This window comes from Astyanax mexicanus, chromosome 19 (genome assembly GCF_023375975.1).
Source record: "Astyanax mexicanus isolate ESR-SI-001 chromosome 19, AstMex3_surface, whole genome shotgun sequence".
NCBI lineage: Eukaryota > Metazoa > Chordata > Actinopteri > Characiformes > Acestrorhamphidae > Astyanax > Astyanax mexicanus.
This window is the reverse complement of record NC_064426.1, coordinates 13,410,001-13,436,577: the sequence shown is the minus strand read 5'-3', so window position 1 is coordinate 13,436,577 and position 26,577 is coordinate 13,410,001. Positions and strand designations below refer to the sequence as shown.

The window sequence follows — 26,577 nt, the reverse complement described above, 5'->3', positions numbered from 1 at the left end:
CCTATGGAGCCCCTAAGGTGACATCCTATATAATTAAAAATAATTTGTGGCCACAAGTAATTAAGGCATGGAAACAAGATCCTGTGTATGTGTAACCGCACATAATTTTTATTCATACTGGTTTACCTTACAGACTCAGAAGAAAAGAAAACACTCCAGGTTTTTTTTTATTCACATTTTCCATTTTGACTGTGTTGTAGACATCAAAACCACTACAATAGTGTCTACAGCACAAATATCTTATTTCTTATCTAAAACTAGCAGTAAACCCCCACACACATTCTGAGTTTTAATATTCTGAATGTTAATGATAAAATGCTTGTAAATCTAAAAGAAAGCTTAGCATTGGTGATACTTAATGTGTCCATGCACTGTGAGTAGTATGAAAACAAATATTTTAGCGTAAAATTATCACAAAACAACCATAAAACAATGTTTTGGGCATCAGGCAGTGTATTCGTGATCAATTAAAAGAATAACTTTATGAGGGCGCTTTTAGAGGTGGATTCTAATTAACAAAACAATTTAGTTGTAAATGTTTTTTTTTTAAAGAAAACAGTTCATAGCTGATTACTATAAATTACTTTTTATCTCAGTAATTTAATAAAAAAAAACATTTACAGTCTTAAAAGAGAATCATATTCTTGTTTAATTTTTCTCTAGAATGTCTTACAATTAATTGCTTAAATTGATCTTCTGTTTTATCCTGAGAGGGTTTTAGGAGACAAAATGAAGAAAAGTTTCTTGAGATATAGAAAAGATTATCTTAAGTGAATTAAGCCAGTCAAAGGAATCCTATGGAAATACTAGCTGCCAAGTCCAGTTTAAGTGAGTTTATTTGCGTTTATTATTAAAAAAAAGATTTAGGGTTTTTAAGAAATCATCTGGGGTTTAAGCCCCATATGCCACACCCTCACTGTGCCAATAAACTGCACGAAAAGTAGTTAAAGCAGTTATTGTTGTTTTATTATTTCTCTCAGTTCTATTAAAGGTCCCAGTTATGGCCGTGTTGCTCCGACTCAGTAAACTCCTCCTCCTCAAACGCTGAATTTTCTTTAAAAGAACTCATCAGCCTCAGGCCGGCAGCCCACCATCACGTCCTCGGAATCAAACCCTGCTGCCCTATTGAAGAAGAAGAAGTGGAGCTCGGAGCTCATACAGCACAGACAGGGCTGCTATTGATTTTATTGCTCAAGCTGCTGCTAAGCTGCGCTCTCTCTGGCATACTAAATTCCTGGCCTTTCTTGAAGGTCTGATGAACTGTCCAGATCGCTCTCACTCATGCCTCCTGTCAGTCATTACACAAAGTAAATGACGTGAACGTCTTACCTGTGCTGCGTCCCATTCGTGCGGACATCCGGACGAATCTGACTTGTAGGGGCACTTTTGAAATTATTTACCCAGTGATGAATAACTGTTTTTATAAGGTACTTCAGTTGTTTTCATAGCTTTGTAAGAGTAACAATGTCAAAAGCAGACACCTGTGAAAACGTACTTTCAGAACAGATGGCCACATGTGTATTCATATGTTTTAAAAAAACTAATTAACTAACTTGTTAACTTTTCTTTAAGTGTTTTTAAAACATCTACATCCATTAAATATTTTATAAATTCCTCTACAACACTAGCATGCTAGTAATAGTGGGTCACAAAGTCTGATGTCAAACAGCAGAAGGAGTGAGCTAATGGGCAAATTAGACTACTGTATTTTTCTTAAAACCCTATAATTTTTACAAAAATCGTCAGTGCAATTTATAATCCAGTGCGTATATGTATACATTTTTCCATTCAGATTGTAAGGAGTAGTAAAGCCACTCTGCTGAAGTGCAGCTGCAGCATTATACAGGAGTTTCAGTTTAGTTCTGTACAAGGGCGTAGGAGCGGGCTTGATATTGGGGGGGACACATTTGCCAATATGAACCCAAGCCCACCCAATAGTTTCCTAGAACAACATTTGTGGAAATTACTTTTAATTAAAAGTAAATTATTATTATAAGGTGATTTTACAATCTAAACATGTTACTCCACGTTACAGTTACTGTGGTTAGAAAAAATTATGCATGCAATGTCTGAATTATATACATATGACAATAATGATCAGTTATCACCTAATATTTAAAATAATACAGATTTGGTTATTATTATTATGTATTGGCATGTCAATTCTGTCGTATATTTACATTTTCTCCTGCGCATAACAGAAGTCATGTTACAGCAGTGTTTCTCAACCCTGTTCTTACATATTCTACTGCATATTAACACTGTTCTGTGTTGTGTATTCTGCATATTCTACAGCTTCCTCTGCTTTAAAGGCATTTCATAGAGTAAGTGGTGGAATGATGTGTCTAATAGTGGGTTTAAACTGTGTGTTTTAATTCAGAGACGTGTATTTTTAACCAGCTATCAGAAACATATCATCACAGTTTACGTGGTTAGCCTATCGTTACCTTTCTTTTAGTAAAATCTCCGTATATCCATCTCTGTTTTAAAATCAGCTGAAGCTGCTGCAGCCCGATCCCGCTGCTAAATCTCACAGAGAGGGGGCGGGGCTTCCCCAACAGCAAACTGCCTCTCCTCCGCACGCCGCAAAACCAGCAAGATTGGTTGTTTCTGCCAATCTACTGAGAGGCGGGACTTAATACCTGAACAGGCTCCGTGATTGGTCCGGTCTGTCTCCTCATTAATAGTACAGCTGATCTGAGTGAAACGATATAATTTTTTGGGGGGACAAATCCACCTGTTTCTAATATCCCCCCCGGTTCCTACGCCAATGGTTCTGTAGCACCGAGATTTGACACTGGAGCAGCATTAGCAATAGCCGCTAACTGTCTAAATGCTAGCTCTTTTGCTGTTCAGAGGTAGCCTGTAGCCTGTGTGTTTAATGTCTTAAAACAAGCTATGAGGGAAGAACCGCTAGTTAATACCGCCCTGGCTTACCGGAACACTCAGTGTTCCTCAGTATAGTGCTGTCAGGTGGATTTAGCTGCTAACTGCGGCTAGCCTTAGGGGACTTTACCCACCCAAATGAACATTTTTTAGAAGAGAAATCTGTGTAGATTAACATCCAGCGCTCGTTTGACTTTAAAAGAAATTTTTTTTTTTTTTTTGAGAATTACAGTTTTGTTTGCTTGTTTGTTTACTTAGCTAAGCTTTACAGATCACCCAGCGGTGAGACCTGCTAAATTAGAAGGAAAACATGGCGACACTCCTGTTCCTTACTAGTGACGCATAATGTGCCTTACAATCCGGTGCACCTTATAGTGCAAAAAATAAGGTAAGTACAGCAGCACTGAACTGAAACAGGTGTACCAACAAAAAATAAAGATTTACTTTAAAACTTGAAGGCCATTAGATTCAGCACACCAACACTGAATAGAATCATGTGATTTAAAGTGGATACAACCATGAGTAAAACATCCTTCTCAAAGTTCTAAACAGGCTAAAAATGTGAGAAGTACAAATGTAATCCTCCCAATGATGTTTGTGCTCAGACGGGATGGAGCAGATACTTTCTTAAGCCAGATATGTTCGTTGGCAAATAAAAGCTGAGAGAAACGTCCTGTTAGAACTTAGTCCTGTTAGAACTTAGAACTTTATTTTTTTATGTTTTTTAGCTGTTTCTGTCTGTGTATGTGTGACAGGTGAACGGCTGTTAATAGCGAATGTTGAGAATGTTTGGAGGAAAGTGGAGTTAGAACAGGTAAAACATTGTCTGTACACTCCAGGTAAGGAACAGGTGCTACTATTTTTTTTTTGAATTAGTTTAGTTTCTTTGGTAAGGCAGTTTAGTGCATTTTTTATTATGTTCTTCACCTGGCACCTTCCTTAGTCCACTTTAGACCTTTGTTGAAAGAAAACGCTTATTTTTGTTGAGCACGTGTCTTGTTTTGAATTTCCATTTATTATTTGTCATTTTGTATTTTTTAAAAGCAACCAGTAAAAACCTGTTTTTTTGCAACTGACCCTCTGCTTCCTTTCTTTTATTGCCGTCATTTTTATTTACATAGTTTACTTCCCTATTTTCCCTAGACAATAACATCTTTTAAAAGAGGAACGTAACAGTACATTAGCTGTTTACAGAAACGTCTTCATTTAGCCTCGTTCTGTCAGTTGTATCTAAACAGAAGCTAAACTGGAACCAGAAGCTAAACTGGTTAACCATTATTGGTTAACCACTGGTTAATCGTTTTTCCAAGGCAATATTGCTTTTCTAGAGATCCTCTAGAGGTTCTAAACAGGCTGTGAGTGTGAATGACACTGAGCAAAATAAAAATAAGATACTGGTATTTCTGTATAACCCATACATGTGAGAGGGAGTTTAAGCAGAAAAAAACATCAGTCTAGTAATTCCAAAACTTCACTGAACTGTATGTCCAGGCAATCAAGGTCCCTCATTGTAAATTATATATATTTTTTCTAATTTTGATCCAGGTGCATTTTGTTTAAATCAGAAAAACAGGTTCAGCACTTCCCACATCAGTGCATTTTGGGAAAAAATAATCAACACATTCTAAAGAAACTCAAAGAGGCACTTGGTGATAATTTTTCAAAATTGAGTTTATTTTCTAAGTTTTAAATATTTCTCTGGCTATAATACCCTTAATTATTTCCACTACAGTATTTAAAAGGTGTGCTTTTTCTACAGTATGTTTCAAGCTGAGACTGCTGCCTTCGTTGAGAGAGAGGTCATGCACAACATTGACTGTAGGCCTGCATGGTGGTCAGTTGGGCCTCCAGCCAGAGGGAGGGTCTGTGCTGTTAAGTAACAGTCCAGGTGAAGTAGAACGAACATTTGGATGTGATGAAGTGAGGAAGAAGAGCAGCCTGCTGAGGAAGGCTCTGTCAAGGCAGGATCAACAGGCACTAGGTGGCCTAAGTGAGAGCGGGGTAGGAAACAAAAAAAAACAAAAAGAAAACACACAAATATGAAACAGGACCCATGATACACCCCTGTGGAACCCCGCAACACCAACTCTTGTTTCAACACTTAGAACAGCACAACTTTACAACACAAAACAAAACCCAACTCAACTACAACAGTAACCCTCAGTGAACGTTCTTGTTGGGCGGAATTACATACACAGGTCATATATGTAACGATGAGACAAAGCAAATAAAATGAGACGCCTTAATACCAAAGGCTCTCAGAAGTCAAGGGTCTATAATAGCCGTGGATTTCCTGAAACCAAAGATTTCCAGAAACCAAAGATTCCCAGAAACCAAAGGTCTCCAGAAACAAATGCTTCACAGGATTCAAGGTTCCCCAGAAACCAAGGCCTCACATGAGTCTAGGGTCCACAGAAACCAATGGTGATGTATAGGATGACCCAAATAAGACAAGACTAATGTAAATTTTGAGGCCAGTGTAAATACGTTAAACACCCCGTAAGAACGTATGGCAGATAAATTATTAGCTCTGCAAAAATCTGGAGCTGCATGGCTTTATAAAACATCCACCTTCATCACCAGCGAATAAAGAGATGTCTCCATTCACTGGATATCTCCATTCACTGGTGATGTAGAACAGACTAAATTGCGATATTGAATTCATAACAGTTTTCTCATTTGGCCATTACAGTCTTTTGCATACATGAAAATGAACAGGTAGCGCATGGAATTGTGTTTGTGGTTTAAATGCTTCCTTGGGCAAAACTATTGTTTCCATCAGTTGGATTCTAACTATTTTGAAGCCCTTGTAAAGCTCAAATTATTTAAAAATCAAAAGCCCTTGGAGTCATGATATTAATCGAACAACTAAAGTACCATATTATAATTTAATAATAATACTTTTGTATTTACATCACATATATTTGTACTTGTTAGAAGAAGTTAGTGTCATACTGAATGGCTCTACAGTGCATACAGTTTCTAAAAGTGTTTCACTACAGGTGTGTTTTCTTCTCACAGTTGATGAACTCTTTAGGAACGTTCTTTACCTGCACTGTGGCGGAGATTAAGAAGCCAAAGAGCCGACAGGGGGCTTCACCCCATCACAGTTTGATCCATCCACCGAGTGTGCGAGGCCCTGGAGTCCCCTAAAGCGAGATAAACTGCTGATGCTGTGTGGAAAACTGTTCTCAGTCCGCCCTCGGACTCCTGACCCTCCATTAAAATTCCCAATGTACAGAGAACTTCTAAAATATTCTGTTTCTATTTTAACTCTACTAAATGAATGCAGTCTACTCTCAGCAGGCAGTCACTAATCTCTTACAACTGTGAGAATAAGATTATCTGGAATAATAAATACAATTTTAATCATTTTGATACACAGGACTCAAACCAACCCCCTATAATATATTGGTGTGTGACGAGAACAAACAAACAAATCCCTGTTTCTTAAATAACAGTGAATAAAAAAAACAAACAGAAAAACGCTATACCTAGGGCTGAGGTGGGCTTAAGATGATGTTTAATAGCAAGTGCTTATAACCCTGTTATAAAAGTGGTGGGTAATGGAGTGTACGATGTGGAAGGATGGCATGCAGCTGGCTGGGAGGTGGACAGGAGGGTGATGATATGCATTGGCAGGGGCAGACCTTACACTGGGTAAAGAAAGAGACCACCATAATTCAAAGGCCCTCAAATGCCAAGAACCTAAAAAAAATCAGTGATCTCAGGAACCAAATGCCATCAATAGCCATTGGCATCCAGGAGCTCAGGGAGCTCAGGGCCCCAGGAGAAAAGCATACCCAGATGCCAAAGGCCTACAGGAGCCCAGGGTTCCAAGTGCATAAAGGAGCTTAGAGTCACCAGAAGTCAAGGAACCAAGAGCACTCATAAGACAAGGGCTCAGAAACCAAAGTTCTCCAAGGATCAAAGGGCTCTAAAAGCCAAATGCCCTCAGGAATCAAGGGTCCCTTTAAGTCAAAGGTCCCCCCCAAAAAAGGTTCTCAGTAGTTAAAAGTTCTAGAGATCCAAGGGGGCTTATTGGAACCAAAGGGCCTCTATGGTCCAAAGCTCCTACTATATATTATATTATATGTATAAACAAAATTTAAAAAATGTTTTAAGTAACCTATTAATATATAACACTATCTATTATGTGTAACACACACCAATTCTTACTCCAGCTGATGTAACATGATTAGCAGTTAATGTTTTCCTCCAAGTGTGTTAAGCTCCAGTGTTGGTGTGCTAGCGTCAGTTTGAGAAAATGTGCTAGCCTTCACCCTCCCAGTTTTGGTGGCATTTTGTAATAGGGCAAGGTTGTAGGTAGTGACAGAACCGGGAAGTACTTAAAAGGGAAAGAAAAAGAGTCCAAATTGAAATACTGTAAATTTACAGTTGTGGTCAAAATGATTCAACTCCACTTATTAAATTTAACATTTATTTTTTTATCTTGTTCACAATCAGATCAAATAAGGACTTGTATAATAGACATAATTAGTACTTAGTACATTAGTACAACAAGTTTCTTGCAGTGATCAACAGGTATCTTAGCCCATTCTTCATGAGCAAAGGCCTCCAGTTCTTTGACATTCTTGGGCTTGCGTGTTGCAACTGCACACTTTAGGTCTGCAAGACATTTCCACCCAAGGTAACTGAATTCATGGTATCTTCCTGTGGTAGAGATTCCCTGTAGCTAAAGAAGCGAAACAGCCCTAGAGCATGACTGATCCACCACCATGCTTCACAGTAGGCAAGGTGTTCTTTTTTGTATAAGCTTTGTTTTTCCTCTTCCAGACATATTGCCCAGCCATGGACCCTTTAAGATCCAAGTTGATCTCATCACTCCAGTGAACAGCATCCCAAAACCTTTGTGGTTTGTCCACATGTTTTTTGCATACTGTATTCAACTCTTCTTATGCTTTGGAGTCAGCAAGGGGGGTGCACCTGGGAGTTCTGGAACGGAGGCCTTCATCTCGCTGGTCATTCCCTGGACTTCAACATGTTGCTGAGACACCATTAACTGTCTAGGAGTAGCTGAGTATCTAAGACCTTTTAAATCTGCTAAATTGCTGGCCATTATGGTCCTATTCACATTTACAGGTGCTTTTTAATGCCTGATTGAAAACACCTGACGGAAACTTCTGTTCCGAAGAGTGGAAATCTTTAAGGAAATCTTTTAATTTTCGTCGATGAGGAAATCACAAAAAGGACATTTGTTGTTGTATCAGAAAAAAATATTGTTGTCATTTAAGTTGCATTATACAAGTCCATATTTGATCTGATTGTTAAGAAGATAAACAATAAATGTTACATCTGCTAAAACACTTTACTGCAGTGGAGTTGAATAATTTTAATCTCAACTATAAGGATCCCATTCTTGTCTTTGCCCAGAATTGATGAATCTGCCCCTGCCTGCTGTGTTTCAGTGTGTGCTAGTGTTAGAGTCTGTGTGTGTGTGTGTTCGTGTGAGAGTCCCTTTGTGTGTGTAAGTGTGTGTGCAAATGTGTGTTAGTGTGTGTGTGTGTGTAAAAATGTGTGTGTAAGTGTGGGTGCATGAATAATGAACCTGGGGAAGATGGCACTGAGGGCGGGGTTTAACACACTCAGCCCAGGACGAAAAAAACGACGCTGCTGTTTACAATCGCACGAGTGTGACAAGGCACTCACCAGCAGCTGTCCGTAAGGCCAGGGGAGGGACAGCAGGTCAGTTTGTCTGTCAGAAAATAAACAAAACAGAAATTCAACAACCCCCTTTGCCAGCCCCTCCCTTTCACTCCCACGGAGAAGGGCTTGGAAAAGGTTGTGTCTCTCACAGTCTCACTGGGCTAATCTTCACAGTTCATGAATTCCAATGGCAGTTTCTGTCAGAGTGACTTTGAGGAGAGAAGAGTTGGCTCGCCCACTGGAGTGGAGCGAAGGAGGGAGGGAACGTGTTGGATTAACACTCTCGGTGGAAAACAAACCCACTCAAAAGAAATGAGGAATAAAAGGAAGCACCAATGATCTAATATTTACTATCTATATTCATACGCTGGCAGTCAAACGGAATCACTTGGAGTGCACACAGTGACTGTTTATCATGTTGAAACGGATTTGTCCTCCAAATCCACAGGGAAACCACAAAATTATCCAGAAAATTCCTGAAAGAGGCTTTAAAGTTAGTCAATTTGAGCAAATGATTTTAACCCTAGTGACAGTGACAACAATGCTAAATGCTGTTCAGAGAGGGAAATTCTCACAGCTGTGATGCTCGTTTCCGATTCTGATATGCAAATTCAATAGAATTTTAAAAGAATATTCTGCTTTAAGAACCAATGGGCCCAAGGTGTTGTAAATTGGTTCTAAAAAGCTCTAATTCTGTTCTACATTGATTAATTCCACTCACATAAAGTTAAAGTTTTTTTGGCTCCTGCTTTGTCACCCTGAAGCATAATAAACCCCAAACATCAAAACTGACACTCTACACAAGTGCTTTTTCTGGTGGCACAAAAATTCCTGGGTTACACACAGAAAAGTTCCCCACCAGCCTAAAAAACATTTTAATCAGACAAAGAAACATTTCTGCTCTCACTGTTCCTTTGAGCTGCCTTGGAACCATGGCCCTTATAAATAACTGTAGCAGAGCTGATATTCAGTGCATTACAAGCAAAGTGAATTGTGTAGAGTACTGAAACTCTTTTGTTGACTTGCAGTCATAGTTCTTTTCACCAATTTGAAGAATGCTTTATTCAGTCAAAGAACCATTTTAGCTGCAAATGGTTATTTGAGCTCTTGTGGTTTTATATAGGGCCCTCACTATAACTACCAAACTCTTGCAGAACCCTTTTTTAAGAGTGTCTAAGCAAAAAGGTGTGGCGGTCATTCCACTTAAAACAATTGGGTGTAACTCTGTTTGGTGCTACACAGACCGTTTTAAAAGTTGATATAAAGCTATCCTCATCCTTATTTATAAAGAGGTTTTAACAGTAAAGAACCCTTTAAACAGCCAAATAATTATTTGGGCCATTGTGGTTCCATACAGAAACATTGTCCTGACTAAGAACCCTTTTTACAGTGCACACTAAGCAAAAAAGCCACAGTGATTTTGGTGTTAAATAATAGAATTTTTAAAAAGGTTATATATATAACCATCTACAAAAGGTTTCCCACCAGACTGTTAAATCTGTCTTTAACCAACCAAGCAAAGACCCATTTAAGCATCCAATTTTTTTAAGCTGCCCTCTACAAGAGCTTTTCTTTACACACTAGAAATCTTTTTACAGTAAACTAAGTTCAGCCTCTTTTATGGTTCTGGTTTGCCGTGGATCTATATAAAAGAGTATAGACCCTCCTCTTACTAAAACCACTTCCACTAACTATGATCAAATGGGGTGAGGTGAAGCTACAGAACACTACTGAGCGCTGAGCATCTACTCCTGATGATATTTTTGGTGTTTCTGAGGGAGAACAAACCCCCCCAGCAATTCCTCTTGACTGCCAGTGTACATGTTCTTATAGGAAGAGGGTTTATGGCAGGTCTTTATTAGCTTCTAGCATACTAGCATGCTAGCCTACTCTTCCTGCCACTGCGGGCGTCCAGCTCAAGTTCCTGGTCGTAATGTCTTGGCCACGGCACTTCCGTTGTGCTTGGATTCACCCTTAAACCCTGTTTCACTTCCGTTCTGGTAATTCAAACGGGTGTGGTTCTCCGGCTTGCCGCGTCCTTAAAGTCTTTAGAGTTGGAGTTGTGTGGCTGGAGGAACTCCCTCTCCGAGTTTAGCAGGTTTCCCACTCCGGCCTTGGCGGGGTCCCGGGTCAGCGTGTACATGGAGATGTCGGCGGCGGCAGGGCCAGTGTATCCGCTCTTGCCGATTGGGGAGGCGTCCCTGGACGGAGCCTCACTGGAGCGGCAGCTGGAGCGGCGGCGGAAGCGGTAGCGGTAGCTGGGGATCCGGCTGAAGGCTGACTTCTTGATGAGCTCAGTGCGGGATTTGGCACGCTGCTTGCGGTGCTTCTCGATAAACATGTGAACCGCCAGCACGCCCACCATCTCCGCCATGATGAAGGACAGTGCCCCAAAGTAGAAGGACCAGCCGTAGGAGTAGCTCTTCTTGGAGTCGCTCTGACCAGGGTCTCCAGAGTTGGCGGATATATAGACAATTATTCCGATGATGTTGCTGAGGCCTGAGAGAGCAAACGAGAGAGAGAGAGAGAGAGAGAGAAAGAGAGAGAGGTTATTGTAAAGCACTCTGTGCAGCTGTGACTCATCATTCCGTGCCATTAAACAGGAAGTTTAATGGTGAGCAGCTCCACACTGCTTGAGTGAAAAGAAGGAAACTAAGAACAATTAGAATTTTTTAATTTGCTGTTATCCTCTAACTAATCTCGAAGGATAAATTATTACAAATTTGGTAGCACACATTCGGATCCAAACCTAATGGGACTGCACATACACGGTGTCTCCTTTCGATCACTCAAGAAAGAGAGCAGAGTGAACATGAGTCCAGAGGGCAGGAAATCTGATGACTCAGCAGTTGCGTTTCCATCCAAATGTTTTTTTATGAAAATAGTGTGCTTCCATACATTTGTGAATATTGCTTCAGATACAAAACAACCATCAGTGATATTTATAAAATGTTTACTAAACATTCCTATAGTTTTTAATAAAAACGTCAAGAAACAAAAAGCACTTTTGTTGTCACAGTTTGTTACATTAAATTATTTTGATGTGGTTAATTTTGCTTTCAGTAATGAAACAACAGAAGATATGACACTTTGATACAATGTTAAGTAGTCAGTGTACAGCTTAAATAATGGTATGCATTTACTCTTCCCCTTAAAATAACTCAGCACACTAATATTTAAACTGCTGGCAACAAAACAGAGTATGCACCTAAATGAAAATGGACAAATTGTGCCAAAGTGGCAATATTTTGTGTGGCCACCATTATTTACCTTCACTGCCTTAACTCTCTTGATCATGGAGCTCACTAGAGCTTTACAGGATGCCACTGGAATCCTCTTCCACGCAGAAAGAGGTTATGTAGTGTGTGGTGTACTGCAGGCACTGCAGGCTGATCCCCCACTTCTTCAAGCTCTGCAGCAATGCTGGTAGACATGACATGTCTTGTTTTGTTTTTAAGTCAACCTCTGGATATTATGCTGAACACAAGCATTCACCTTTTGTGGTCAACCCTGAGGAGGCCTGTTCTGAGTGGCCTGTTCTAAATTACTTTGGCCATCGTGCTATATCTCTGTTTTAGGGTGTTAGCAACCTGCGGATAGCTTTGAGCGTCTCTGTTTCTCCACATCGTCAGAGAGTTGTCTTGTCATGAAGTGCCAAGCTGAATATTTAGTGTCCAGTATGAGAGATTTGTTGCCAAAACACCAAAGTTAACATACCAGCTCTAAATTTACAACTAAGACCTTGCAACACTAACAAGTCACATGACACACGGGAGGGAAAATGCCCAATTCTTCAAACTTTTTTTTGCAAACAAACAAAATCATAGTCCAGTTAATCTGGTCTGAATGTCTAAATAAACCAATGCAGGGAAGAAGTCATTTTATCTGGAAGAAGTTTTGAACCTGAAAGACTCTTTCAGACATTCAAAAACCCCATTTTAGTGAATAGGTTTCAGGAAAATGAATGAGACTCATGAGTGGTAATCTTCTACTGTAAAGTGACCCCTACACAAATTCTCAAACACAAAAAACAGCATCAGATTTTAGCCTCGACTGATTTTTAAAAAGGGAACAATAAAATGCAGCCAATCATAACAGACCTCTGTTACATACCTGAGTGTTAAATGTACAAGTATGTAACTGTACGAGATAAGGGCAGTTTGGTGTAGATGCTGTAAGAGGAGCTCAGAGGGTGAAATTCAGGAAAATGTGAGATATTCACTCTTTATGATTTAGTGTTGAATAAAGTCTAAACTTCATAGACATTACATGTGTGTGTGTGGTGTCTGCAGTAGGGCGGATTGTGTAAATAAGGCTAATGAGATGAGATAGGAAAGAATGCTGGAAGCTCCATCATTGATGGTGAAGGGTGTCCGGTTATTTTCAACACAGCTGTCTCCAGACAGGGCACTGATTATGTAACCTACAGACGTTTGAGTCAGTCATTTGTGTGTGTCCAGTGCCTAATGGGATCTTCTGTAAATATTGGACTAACATGGAGTTTTTTTTACTGCTGCCTGCCCTCTCTCGTGCCAGAACAACACAAACGGGTCAATAGCGATGCGGTTTAGTCTGCTTCAACACCCTCAGATACTTTTTTGTCAATAATTTGAGTTATTCTGGACACTCACGTCTTAAAGGGAGCTCACAAAGTCAATGACATATTGTTCATATAAATCAACTTTATATTACATTAGATCACTGTACTTAAACTAGCAGCTTCAGCTTTAGAATCATGTTGATGGAAACTGACAGGAATAGGGAGAATGCTGAAACATTGCTACTGCACTAGGAACTCTGCATGGGGCCTCTTTCCAGAACTAAGTACTGAATGTGTGTATAATCCCTGTTACATTATCCCCTATCGCCTCAGTCCACATGTTTCTTTCACTTCAAATGCTGCCTCTGGATTTCTCAGTCAATCAACAAATGTAATGGCTTTAATTTTGTAAATGTATACAGTGTAAAAAAGTATTTGCCCCTTTACAGATTTCTTTTACTTTAATATCAGATAAATATAACCTGAGTAAAAATAAAAAATCAGGTAACACTTTTCTTGGATTTTATGACCTTGTTGATGCTCAACTGACATTCAACTAACACTGAATTGAATGTCCATTAAATTTAACTTAACTTAAATTTAACCCTATGTTGAATGTAAATGATTCAAAATAGAACCTAAACCTACACCTAACCCTAACCTTAACCTAAACCTAAGCTTAAAATGTAACCCTGTACCCAATCCTAAAATATTTAAATAAGCGTTTGGATTAGAGTTGAATTTATGGTTATATTCAATAGAGAATCATTTACTTTCACCTTTTAATTCATTTGCATTTAATAGACATGTAGTTGAATGTTAGTTATACGTCAGTTGAGCATCAAAGAGGCCATCAAATGGACCATCCAAGTAAAGTGTTACCAAAAAGCACTTTTTAAATTATTTTATTTATTATCCATTCTAATCTAGCCCTGTGTGAAAAAGGGTTTGTGTGTTTTGGGTCATTGTCCTGCTGCAGAACCCAAGTACACCTGAGCTTGAGGTCACGAACAGATGGCCGGACATTCTTCTTCAGGATTTTCTGGTAAACAGCAGAATTCCTGATTACATCTGTTACAGCAAGTTGTCCAGACACTGAGGCAGCAAAGCAGCCCCAGACCATCACACTACCACCACCATGTTTAGTTCAGTATGATGCTCTTTCTCTGAAATTATGAGTTACTTGCATCATAATGTGTTGCTTTTTGAGATCTTTTATCTGCTTCATGTTGTCAGACAGGTTCTATTTAAGTGATTTCTTGATTCTACAGGGCTGGCAGTAATCAGACCTGGTTGTGGTAAGTGAAATTCAATCTGTAAGAGGGCAAACACTTTTTTAAAACCACTGTAACTACTCTAATGGCTGCAAGCAGGGCTCTGTGACCTTGTCTTACTCTTGCCTATCAAAGCAGGAACAGACTGCTTGTAATGAATTGGTTGAGGCAGGCTGCATGTGCAGGAGATTTATTCGGGATTCTTCCATACTCATGGTCAGGGCAGGCAAAAGTCAAAAGCAGGTAGGCATGTAACACATCATTAATTGTTGGGCCTTGAATGGACTCTAGGTGGTCGTTGGTGTGGGTTGTGTGTGCAATGCCGGGTGGCACTGAATATGTGTTGGGGGTGTGGGTGGGTGTTAAGAGCTCAAAGGGTGTTTCCAGTAGGCTGTTTGTTGGCATTTTCTGAGTTTTTTTCTGTTGTGATGGTGGTGTTGGTGGGGGTTGTGTGTGTCTGTGTTGTTTGATTTAATTGTGGTAGGGTCATTGGTGGGATGTTATTCACCCTCCTGGTGTTTGGGTGCTCGGTGAATAAAAGCTTTAACATTAAAAGAGAGATTATTTTGTATAATCTAGAGTTACAACATTTGGTCCCAACAAATGCATGTGTACAGCTGTACAGTAGTGTATGTGTGTGTGTGTGTGTGTGCGCGTGTGTATTACCTGCAGAAACGAAGAATATTCCAGCGCTCAGGATGACGTTGTGCCGACTCCTGTAAAACTCACTGGCTGCCACACAGAGCCCACCCATAAATAACAATCCCACGCTCATGATGGGGAAGATACTGGATGCCCTGACTGCACCTGAGGACACAGGACACACACACACACACACACACACACAGAATGTGTATCTTGATTCACATTATTAACTCTTTAACATGATTTTACCCACTATAACTTTTTCTCTCAACTTTAAAAGTATATTTTAAAGAAATGCTAAGGGGTTCCTAGGCACTTGCTGTAATGTTCAAAGTTGTTCTTTTTTATAGGTTCACATCATAATATATATAGCCACCATTCTGAGGGTTGAACCAGGGACTGGCTATATAGCCAGTTATTTAGCATTTAACACAACCTGTTCACAGTTCTGAATGGAAATCCCATCTAGACGATTAGCTAAGCATGGCTTATCTACCCAGCTAATGAACAAATGAAATTAGCACCACTTCCTACACTGGAAAGCTCATTTATTTCTAAAAATTAGGTCCCCAATATGGCAGGTACAATGAAAAAAATCATGTGACTTAAACCCTAGATTATGCCACCAGTGGAATCTATTTTCCTTTCAACACTGCTAAAAATAAATTTTTACACCAAAAATCATAAGTAAAACATTGAATTCACAGACATCCCGGCAACTCTTAATGCTGCATAGTACTGTGTACGTCCCTCACGTGCCTGTATGCACTCCCCACAATGTCGGGAAATGCTCCTGATGAGATGGTAGATGGTGTCCTTGGGGATGTTCTCGCAGAACTAGATCTGGGCATCAATGAGCTCCTCTACAGACTGTGGCACAAATTGGAAGCATCAGATGCCCTGATGCATGAACTCCCAGAGGTTTTCAATTGCCATTCAGTGGCTTGTGTCCTGATATCTTCTTCATGCTCTCTGGGACACAGCAGACCTTCGTGCAACAGCACATATGGATGTTCCATCCTGGATGAGCTAGACTACCTGTTCAACCTGAAAGGGATGCAGGTGCACTTAATGCTACCAGAAGTGAAAAGAACACTAGCAAAACCGCAAAACTAAGGACGCATCAGTCAGGAAAGATAAGGACAGAATATTTGTCTGTGGCAACCATCGGCAAAACCGTTTCCGTTTTCTGTTGCCACTCTGGTGCACCTGTTGTCTGTCATTTGTACCATGGAAAATGAACTTGATTTGCAATAACTTATGCTTCCTTACTGGGCATATTTACATATAATATATAAACATTTACCGCAAATCGGAAAAAAAGGTTTAACAGTAAGAAAAATGCAGAAATGCAGTTTGTTACATTGATTTTTAATTTATTGTAGACTGTATCAATCTAAAAATTTCATTCAGTTTTTTTTATTTATACCTCCTGCATTTCAGCATTTTTGACTTTACATTTGTCTTGTTGAAAAATGCATAAATGTACCTAGAAAAAAATGTAATCTTAAAGGAAGCGTATATTTCTCTAAGATCTCAATGCACTTTTCTGAATTAGTGCTGCATCACAGACATGTTCTGAAACAGTCTTACACCATAGTAGACCCTGGCTTTCGGACTGGTTGTTGATAACAGTCTGAATGATCCTTTTCATCACTGATCAGTTGTACATATACTGAGCATAGTGTGTAATTTTGTAGTGTGGTGTATCTGTAAGCTGGGTCGTGTGAGTATGTATAGGCAGTTATTACAGTCTATAGTCCAATGTGTCGGATGTTCAGTGGTCTGTCTGAAGGAGTGAAAGTCGCTCTTGCTCCACACTGCAGTTATTAAAGTGAGCAGGGCCTCAGCGAGCCATACTGAAGCGCTAACGCTAATGACAGAGTGTGTAAAGCCTGCGGCCGAACCTAGCCATCTGACAGAAATCTGCAGAAACAGCCTCCCCACCCCTTCACCCCCCCGGCTGTGTGTTTATCCTTCACAGAGCTGAGCTCTGGAACGGACGGCATCTGTCCAAAAAAAAAAACACACTTTTCCTCCAATTATCTGCAGACGCTTCTGGAGCGGGAAAACCGGGACAGCTGACCTCCTACATCCTTTTATTTTAAAAAAAGGATTTTGGAGAATGATCTAATCCCCCAACCACCTACTTACCCTTCCACTTCCCCTTCTAATACAGCTGATTCTTCAGTTCAGCACTAGACACTGTTGGTTTTGAGAGGTTTCTAAATTGGGAGTGGAATAATTACTATGTGTAGTCTGATTACTTTTTAAGACCACAGAGCAACAAAGCGGAATACCAACATTAAAAAAACACTTTAACTTGCTAAGAAAAGACCTTTGAGTCCCACACTGGGGTAAATGATGTTTGTGTACATTTGTCTGTAACTGAATATTAATATCAGTCAGAATAATACACATCCTGTCAGTTCTGTCAGCATTTCTAGCTTCATCTGTCCTCTCCTCTCCTCTGCCTTCATTCTTCACACTCTTCAGAGGAATCAGCAGTCTCCAGTGGCACACCTCATTAATATATCGGTGCCCGGGGGAAGACTAAATACTCTTCCATCATCCAATTTCCCCACATCCTTGAAAAATGGATCAGTGGCCATTGAGCACTTAATTACAGAAGAATTCAGCAGAAGCTGAATAAAGAGAAGAACCTGGAATGTGTGTAATCTAAATACAAGGTGGATTAGTCGTTTCTTGCTAGCATTAAGTTAAACCTTACACCAGCACACTAACCTGCCCCTCAACAAACAAAAAACATCCAAATCAAAAAACAAAGCAAGAAATGTACAAAAAAAATCCTAATCAATTTGTGGATTGTAGTGGACAACGTCTGAACCCACACCTTCTCCAACAGACCCCAACAAACCTAAAATTTCTCCAGCATATCAGAATAAAACAGAACCTCTGCAACAACCCTCTAACAAACCCACACCTTCTGCAACAAACCCAAAACTTCTCCAACATACAGAGACAAAAGAAAAAGAGACAGCTTAAGTTAGAGGTGTAATAAAGTAAGCAGTATGCTCCAGTGTCTATCATGATTAAATAATGCAGCCTAACCTCAGACTGTCAACTGTGGATTCCATTTTCTTGACTCCCCCTCTGGAAGTGAACTCTGATCAAACACTTTTGAATAAAAGATTTGTACAAAGTTTCTTTAGAACGGAACAGTAAGCAGGTAATTAAACTCCTGCATCAGTAGGCCCTGGTATGGTGTCTATCTATAACCTGTTATAACTTGTACTTTGGTGGGTTTTACACCATGCCACTTGCCACACATGGTAACATATAGTACATTCCGTAGGAAAAACTGGGGAAAGTGTGCTTAAATATGGTCGCTCCTGCTGCTACTGTGTCTTTCTCCAAGAAGAAATGGGCATCATGTGTAACTACCAGTGCATTGTGAGGGGAAATCCAGGGACAATGGGAGCAGGGATGGATCAGAGGAGGATCCAGCAGGAAAAACGATCATCCCTACTGTCCAGTTTCCTCCTCTGATACTCCATGATGGTACCAACTGCGGCAGTCGCGTTCGCATCATCCTCCCAACAACATTATTCTTTTTTTGCTTTAATGTTCATCTTAAACTTACAGTGCGCATTCACAACAGTCAGATAAAACAGACTTTTAAACTGCAAATAAGTCTTCTAACTTCAAATAATGAGGCAAGGTGGAAGCATGGTGAGAGGCTACAGCTATGCAACTGCTGCTACATCCCCTCAAAAAGCAGAACTAGGATCACCACCCGGCATAAAATGAGAAAATGCTTCTATTTTTACTGAGACATGGCTCTAGTACAGTACCCAGCTCCAAACACACTTCATTCACTGAACTCCACATCAGTGCTGGGGCTGCTGTATGACCTGATCATCATACATTAGACTGAACCGTGATGTTGTGTAAATCGAGCTGGTGATTTCAACCACTGAAACTTACAGACTGTCCTCCTCAATACAATCATCATGTGAACTGAGGCTTAATAACATCCTTCACAGGTCTACAGCAGTCAGACAGTCTGCAAACCTCTTTGCGTTCCTTTGTTCAGGCAATGTCCTTCAGAGAGTAACACTGTAAAAGTGTTGAATAAAGAAGCTGAGCTTTGAGTCCACTGTCAATATTATTTTTAATACACAGCATTGGTGTCATTTCCACCACAATGCCTACATTCTCTTTAAAAAAGTTCTGGTGAAAGATTGTTCAGGTTGTTTCCATTGAAATGTAAAGTGACATCAGACATCAGAAATGTAAAGTGACATTAAGCCACTTAATTTTCCACTTACAACAAAGGTAAATATTGCTTAATCAGCAAATATATTTATTGTATGTAATTTCCAAACATGCTGTAGTTCCATTGTTGTTTTAAAAAAGATCACAAATTTAACATGAAAAGCTTTATTTTGCACATATGAAATGCTAACTATCAATTCAAACTAATCAGTGTGGCCATCATCCATTTTTTATGAAAAAAAAAAGTAGAAATGTCATTTCCACCACAGTCATTTCCACCACACTTCAGATTATAGATATGAGTGATATAGATTGTTTTAAGTAAATAAATTCATTTAACAGGCCCTATACTTTTACTATATACTATATATACTTTATACATTTACAATGTACTTTAATCATTTTATTTTATCTGTTTTTAAGATGGCACACACACACACCGATACAATATAGTTCATAACTAGAAATACAATTTTTTTGCATTTTCAAGATTGAAGGATAATAGTTCATTGATTTTGTCAGTATTGAATCTCAAATACAGTTCTTATTATATGGCGCGCGCAAGTTTAGTGTTCATTGAAGAGAGACTCTCTATTAACTCTCAAAAAGAATTCATCATTTATTTGAAGTATTCTTGCCAAACCCCCAGTTTTTGGGTTGTTTACCACATGTACTGTTACAGTTCTGTGAGAGTTTGAAGATTTTGCCAAAAAGCCAGAATTTAGATGTTGGCTTATTGCAACACTAAAGTGAACAGGTGTGGTTGGTTTTCACATGGTTTTGTAAATGAAGTTGAATAATTTATGTTTTTTCCATGTATTTAGCCATTGTCATTTCCACAACACCTTGTCATGTCCATGTACAGTTCTGCATTTTGATCCTTAGGACAGTTAATTTAGGTCATTCAGAAATGAATTATTCTTGTAAATAGTAGTAACTGGTACAAATAGTTAAGTTAATGGTTCTAGAAAATTCTAGGATGTTTTAATTATTGCACTGTTTATTTATATGTGTTAAATGAAATGTGGTGGAAATTACATTTGTTTATTCTGGGTCAGATAAAATGTAAAAAATAACAATTAGTCTTGTAAATTTAGTTTAAAATCTAATGGATCTCAATACTACAATGGTTATTTAAACATATAAAGCTGTGTGAGTTGAATTTGTATAATGTTTTTTTCACTCAACTTTACAAGGCCAAAGGTGCACATAATCGAAGAATCACCCGTTAAGAGCTGCTGGGTTTACAGACAACTTTACTGTTGATCTAGAGGACCATGTTTGTGGGGTAACTGCCTACATCGGCGCCTGCAAAGAGATAGCTGATCTATAAGAGAATTCAAGAGACAGAATAAAGCTAGAGGACACCTAAAGCATGCCCTAGAGCACATCACTGATTTCCAGCAGACAACTTACCTCCTACGCAGTTCAATTATGTCTTCAGTTTTTGTTGAGGCTAATGTTGTTTTTTTACTGCAATAATGTCATAGATTATTTTTATCTGCTCTACATTTTACACAGCATGTATCACCCAATCATGCTGCCAAGAATACTCAAGCTAAACAAGTAGTACATTTACAGGAAATGGATGTCAAAATGCCTGTTGCTTGTGGGGAGGGAAGGAAAGAATAATGTATCTGTAATGTCATTAACAGTCTGTATTTAAAAGCAGTTGTGCTGTGATTGAGTACATGTTGTTCTTGAATAGTAAGCATGAGTTTAAGAATGATTTGATGTTGATCCAGGTTTGTTATTAATTTTGACATACAGAGTTTGTTGTCAACAAAATGTGCTTTTGAGCAGAACACTATCTAGCTAATTGTGTATGGTAGGTTTTTGCTGTGCTAAGTCATTAGAAAAGCATCTTCAGTATTTAAAAAAAAAACTGTAACAGAGGACAATTTTTGAATATATTATTTATGTATGATCGTCAAGTGTGGAATTCAGCTTCAGAGTTCTCCTTTACACAGAATGTACTTTCAGTTTATATTTTACTTTAGGTAACAACATTTGAATCTGAAGTAAAGTTGCATGCTGTGGCTTTGACTTTTGGTGTATTCTGCTGAAAGGGAATAGGGGATAAGGGATAAGGAAGTTTAGCACCTGATCACCCCTGAGTCACCTAAGTGTGACGGCCATGTTTACGGTAGTAATGAGGTCGAGGTTATCAGCCTGGCTTTTTTTGTGCTGCATTAGAAAACCACAACAGCACCAACTCAATCACCAGCAGCACAGGATGGAGCAATGAACGCATTTAAGACACACAATACAAAACAGAGGGGGGAGGGGTAAGAGAGAGACAGAGACAGAGAGTGAGGGTGGGTGGGTTTGAGGAGGCACCCGAGCGTATCAGCTCCATTTCCAGTCCATCTCAGCTCCTCTGAAAGCGACCTGCTCACGAAATGGTGATGTGCCCCTGAACGCGTTTAACAGGCGGCTCTATTTCCTCTGACAGACCAGCAGCACTGCAGATCATTAAAGTGCCCATATGCTAAAATTCTCCATGTTTTTGAGATATACAACATATATTTTGTGACAGATGTAGATGCATACTTTTCTATCTCACAGATAGACAGCCCATAATATACACAACAAATTACTTACATGCTCATCTTCAAAAAAAATACTTGCTCCCAGGTGGATGTGTCAGATTGCAATGCTGTTTGAAAGGAAGATAACGGTTACCAGGAACAAGAAGTGATATGTGCAATATTAATTACAATATACCATATATACCATATATACCATAAGTATTGTGATATGGCTGGCCATGGCCCAAACCTATTCACTGTTAACAGACCCTTCTCCAACATACGCAGCCCTTCTCCAACAACCCCACACCATATTAAACTACCCCAACCGTTCTCCAACAACCCCACACCTTCCCCAACAACCTCACAACTAAACAACACTTATCCAACAACCCCACACCTTCTCACACAACCCCAGACCTTTTCCAAGAACCCCAGACCTTCTCCAAGAACCCCACACCTTCTCCAATAACCACACACCTTCTCCAATAATCCCAGACCTTCTCCAACAACCCCAGACCTTCTCCAACAACCCCAGACCTTCTCCAATAACCCCAGACCTTCTCCAACAACCCCAGACCTTCTCCAATAACCTCAAACCTAACCAACCCTTATCCAACAACCCCACACCTTATCCAATGACCCCAGACCTTCTCCAAGAACCCCAGACCTTATCCAACAACCCCACACCTTCTCACACAACCCCAGACCTTTTCCAAGAACCCCAGACCTTCTCCAACAACCCCAGACCTTCTCCAACAACCCCAGACCTTCTCCAACAACCCCAGACCTTCTCCAATAACCCCAGACCTTCTCCAACAACCCCAGACCTTCTCCAATAACCTCAAACCTAACCAACCCTTATCCAACAACCCCACACCTTCTCCAATGACCCAAGACCTTCTCCAAGAACCCCAGACCTTCTCCAACAACCCCACACCTTCTCCAATAACCCCAGACCTTCTCCAATAACCCCAGACCTTCTCCAACAACCCCACACCTTCTCCAATAACCCCAGACCTTCTCCAACAACCTCAAACCTAACCAACCCTTCTCCAACAACCCCACACCTTCTCCATTGACCCCAGACCTTCTCACACAACCCCAGACCTTCTTCAATAACCTCACACCTAACCAACCCTTATCCAACAACCCCACACCTTATCTAACAACCCCACACCTTCTCCAACAACCTCAAACCTAACCAACCCTTATCAAACAACCCCACACCTCCTCCAACAACCTCAAACCTAGCCAACCCTTATTCAACATCCCCCACCTTCTTTAACAACCTCACACCTAAACAACCCGTATCCAACAACCCCACGCCTTCTCACACAACCCAGGACCTTTTCCAACAACCCCAGACCTTCTCCAATAACCTCAGACCTAACCAACCCTTATCCAACAACCCCACACCTTATCTAACAACCCACGCCTTCTCCAACAACCTCAAACCTAACCAACCCTTATCCAACAACCCCACACCTCCTCCAACAACCTCACAACTAAACAACACTTATCCAACATCCCCACACCTCCTCCAACAACCTCACAACTAAACAACCCTTATCCAACATCCCCACACCTTCTTCAACAACCTCACAACTAAACAACCCTTCTCCAACAACCCCACAACTTCTCACACAACCCAGGACCTTCTCACACAACCCCAGACCTTCTCCACCTAGCCAACCCTTTATCCAACAACCTCACCCTCCTCCAACAACCTCAAACCTAGCCAACCCTTATCCAACATCCCCACACCTTATCTAACAACCGCACACCTTCTCCAACAACCTCACACCTAAACAACCCTTATCCAACAACCCCACACCTTCTCACAAAACCCAGGACCTTTTCCAACAACCCCAGACCTTCTCCAATAACCTCAGACCTAACCAACCCTTATCCAACAACCCCACACCTTATCTAACAACCTCACACCTTCTCCAACAGCATCAAACCTAACCAACCCTTATCCAACAACCCCACACCTTATCTAACAACCCCACACCTTATCTAACAACCCCACACCTTCTCCAACATCCTCAAACCTAACCAACCCTTATCCTAGAACCCCACACCTCCTCCAACAACCTCACAACTAAACAACCCTTATCCAACATCCCCACACCTTCTTCAACAACCTCACAACTAAACAACCCTTATCCAACAACCCCACACCTTCTCACACAACCCATGACCTTTTCCAACAACCCCACACCTTCTCACACAACCCCAGACCTTCTCCAACAACCCCAGACCTTCTCCAATAATCCCAGATCTTCTCCAATTACCTCAAACCTAACCAACCCTTATCCAACAACCCTACACCTTCTCCAATAACCCCAGACCTTCTCACACAACCCCAGACCTTCTCCAACAACCCCAGACCTTCTCCAACAACCCCAGACCTTCTCCAATAACCCCAGATCTTCTCCAATAACCTCAAACCTAACCAACCCTTATCCAACAACCCCACACCTTCTCCAATAACCCCAGACCTTCTCACACAACCCCAGACCTTCTCCAACAACCCCAGACCTTCTCCAATAACCCCAGACCTTCTCCAATAACCCCAGATCTTCTCCAACAACCCCAGACCTTCTCCAATAACCCCAGATCTTCTCCAATAACCCCAGACCTTCTCCAATAACCCCAGACCTTCTCCAATAACCCCAGACCTTCTCCAATAACCCCAGACCTTCTCCAATAACCCCAGACCTTCTCCAATAACCCCAGATCTTCTCCAATAACCCCAGACCTTCTCCAATAACCCCAGACCTTCTCCAATAACCCCAGACCTTCTCCAATAACCCCAGACCTTCTCCAATAACCTTAAACCTAACCAACCCTTATCCAACAACCCCACACCTTCTCCAATAACCCCAGACCTTCTCACACAACCCCAGACCTTCTCCAATAACCTCACAACTAACCAACCCTTATCCAATTATCCAACAACCCCACACCTTCTCACACAACACCAGACCTTCTTCAAGAACACCAGACCTTCTCCAACAACCCCAGACCTTCTCCAATAACCCCAGACCTTCTGCAATAAGCCCACACCTTCTCCAACAACCTCACACCTTCTCCAACAACGCCACACCTTCTCCAATAACTCCAGACCTTCTCCAATAACCCCACACCTTCTCCAACATCCCCACGTCTTCTCCAATAACCGCAAACCTTTTCAAACCAAACCAAACCACCATAAACATGAATCTAGAATCAAATCAAACTTTAATCAGCAAGAGTATGCACATAAAAGTGAGTCATGATAGGGCGGTCCAGCGGTCTAAAACGCTGCCACTATATGCGGGAGGTCACAGGTTCTGTGACAGAATGAATCTGCTGAAGTATTAAAGAAGAAGCCGGGAAAGTTCTTGTTTCAGGATGCTGCTACTGTTTTTATCCTTCTAGTGAACAGTTCCTTTAAATGCACACACACACACACACACACACACACACACACTGTGCAAGGGCACATTGTGAATTAGACCTATTTCCTGAGGCTGTGCGGCTAAAAAAGCCTCGTGTAAATACTCCTCGGCCTGCTGTGGGATGTTGTTGTTTTGTTGTTGTTTACAGCGTTCCACGTACACATCTGTGCCCAATCTCCACTGATTCCCAGAGAGCCCGGCCAGACCAGTGTGTATGCATGACACAGCGGCAGGGGGATTTATGTGTCTCTTTTTTAATCACATCTGCTGGGCTGCATTCTGATCAGTGGCTGGTCTGACACACTGCTCAGGCACAACACACACACACACACACACACACACACACTGACACTGTGCTTCTCACATGATTGCACAAGCATCTTAGTATACAGTCATTTGCATCCAACCTCACTGTTTTGAACATCCCGTGCAAAAGTATTCATCCCCCCTTTAAAATCTTTGAGATCACTCTAAAATACAAAATACACTGCGCTAGTTTTGTGCCGAAACATATTTTATTTTTTAATAGGTTACAACAATCAAAATCATCTGATGCTTAACCCTTTCTTGCATAAATTAGATTTTTTTGAAAGAAAAAAAATATTCCCTGAATCTTAGTCCTTGTTGAGTCCATTGTTGCTCTAAGGCAACAAAAAAGGCAGTTTTTGGCATGTAAACAAAAATAAAGTATGTATTTACACTGCCGCCTATATTGTTCATGTACATATATTTTATATATTAACTGATTTTAGTTGAAACATATATCAGGAAAGTTTTATCGTAATATGTGTTGTGTTGGACAAAAATGCAAACACAGGAGTGCTGGTCAGTATGGACATGGAACTTACAACCCAAAATCAGAAAATTTTGGAACAGTATGGTAAATGCAAATTAAAGTGTTTCTCACATTTCCTTTGACTTTCATTTGATTTCAGACAATATAAAGCAACATATTAACCAATATAGTCCATGTTTTATCTGGTCAACGTCATTAATTTGCTAATATACATCCATGCCTACATTTCAGGGATAAAGCACATTCCAAAAAAGGTAGAACAACATATATGTTTCCCATACAAAAACACAGCATAGATACAGGACTCACCCTGCACTAGAACACAATCTATAATATTCACTTTTCCTGATATTGCTCAATTAAGCTTTCTGAAAATACCCCAAACACCCCCACCAGTCTGTACACAGTGAGGTAGTATTCAAAAGAAGATGTCAGTGGCTCAGCAGGATGCCCAGGCATGGCTGGAGAGCCAGGCAGATTTATCACAAAGCTGTCCCTGTGATATGCTCGAATGGATGCATCCAGTGTGTTAAGCTTCAGTCACAAAGCA

At 40.4% G+C, this 26,577-nt stretch overlaps 1 protein-coding gene across 1 annotated transcript in view; it reads right to left on the bottom strand.

The window, feature by feature from the left end:
- Nucleotides 1–4,539: 4,539 nt before the first annotated feature.
- The window catches only part of cacng3b (calcium channel, voltage-dependent, gamma subunit 3b), an 83,247-nt gene continuing 61,209 nt past the window's right edge, over nucleotides 4,540–26,577 (bottom strand). The window contains exons 3-4 of the mRNA XM_022662733.2: nucleotides 15,034–15,174; nucleotides 4,540–11,052 (exon numbers count right to left, since the gene is read on the bottom strand). Of these exons, the coding sequence (XP_022518454.1) occupies nucleotides 10,559–11,052; nucleotides 15,034–15,174 (635 nt within the window). The 3' untranslated portion in view covers nucleotides 4,540–10,558. The remainder of the gene's footprint in view (nucleotides 11,053–15,033; nucleotides 15,175–26,577) is intronic.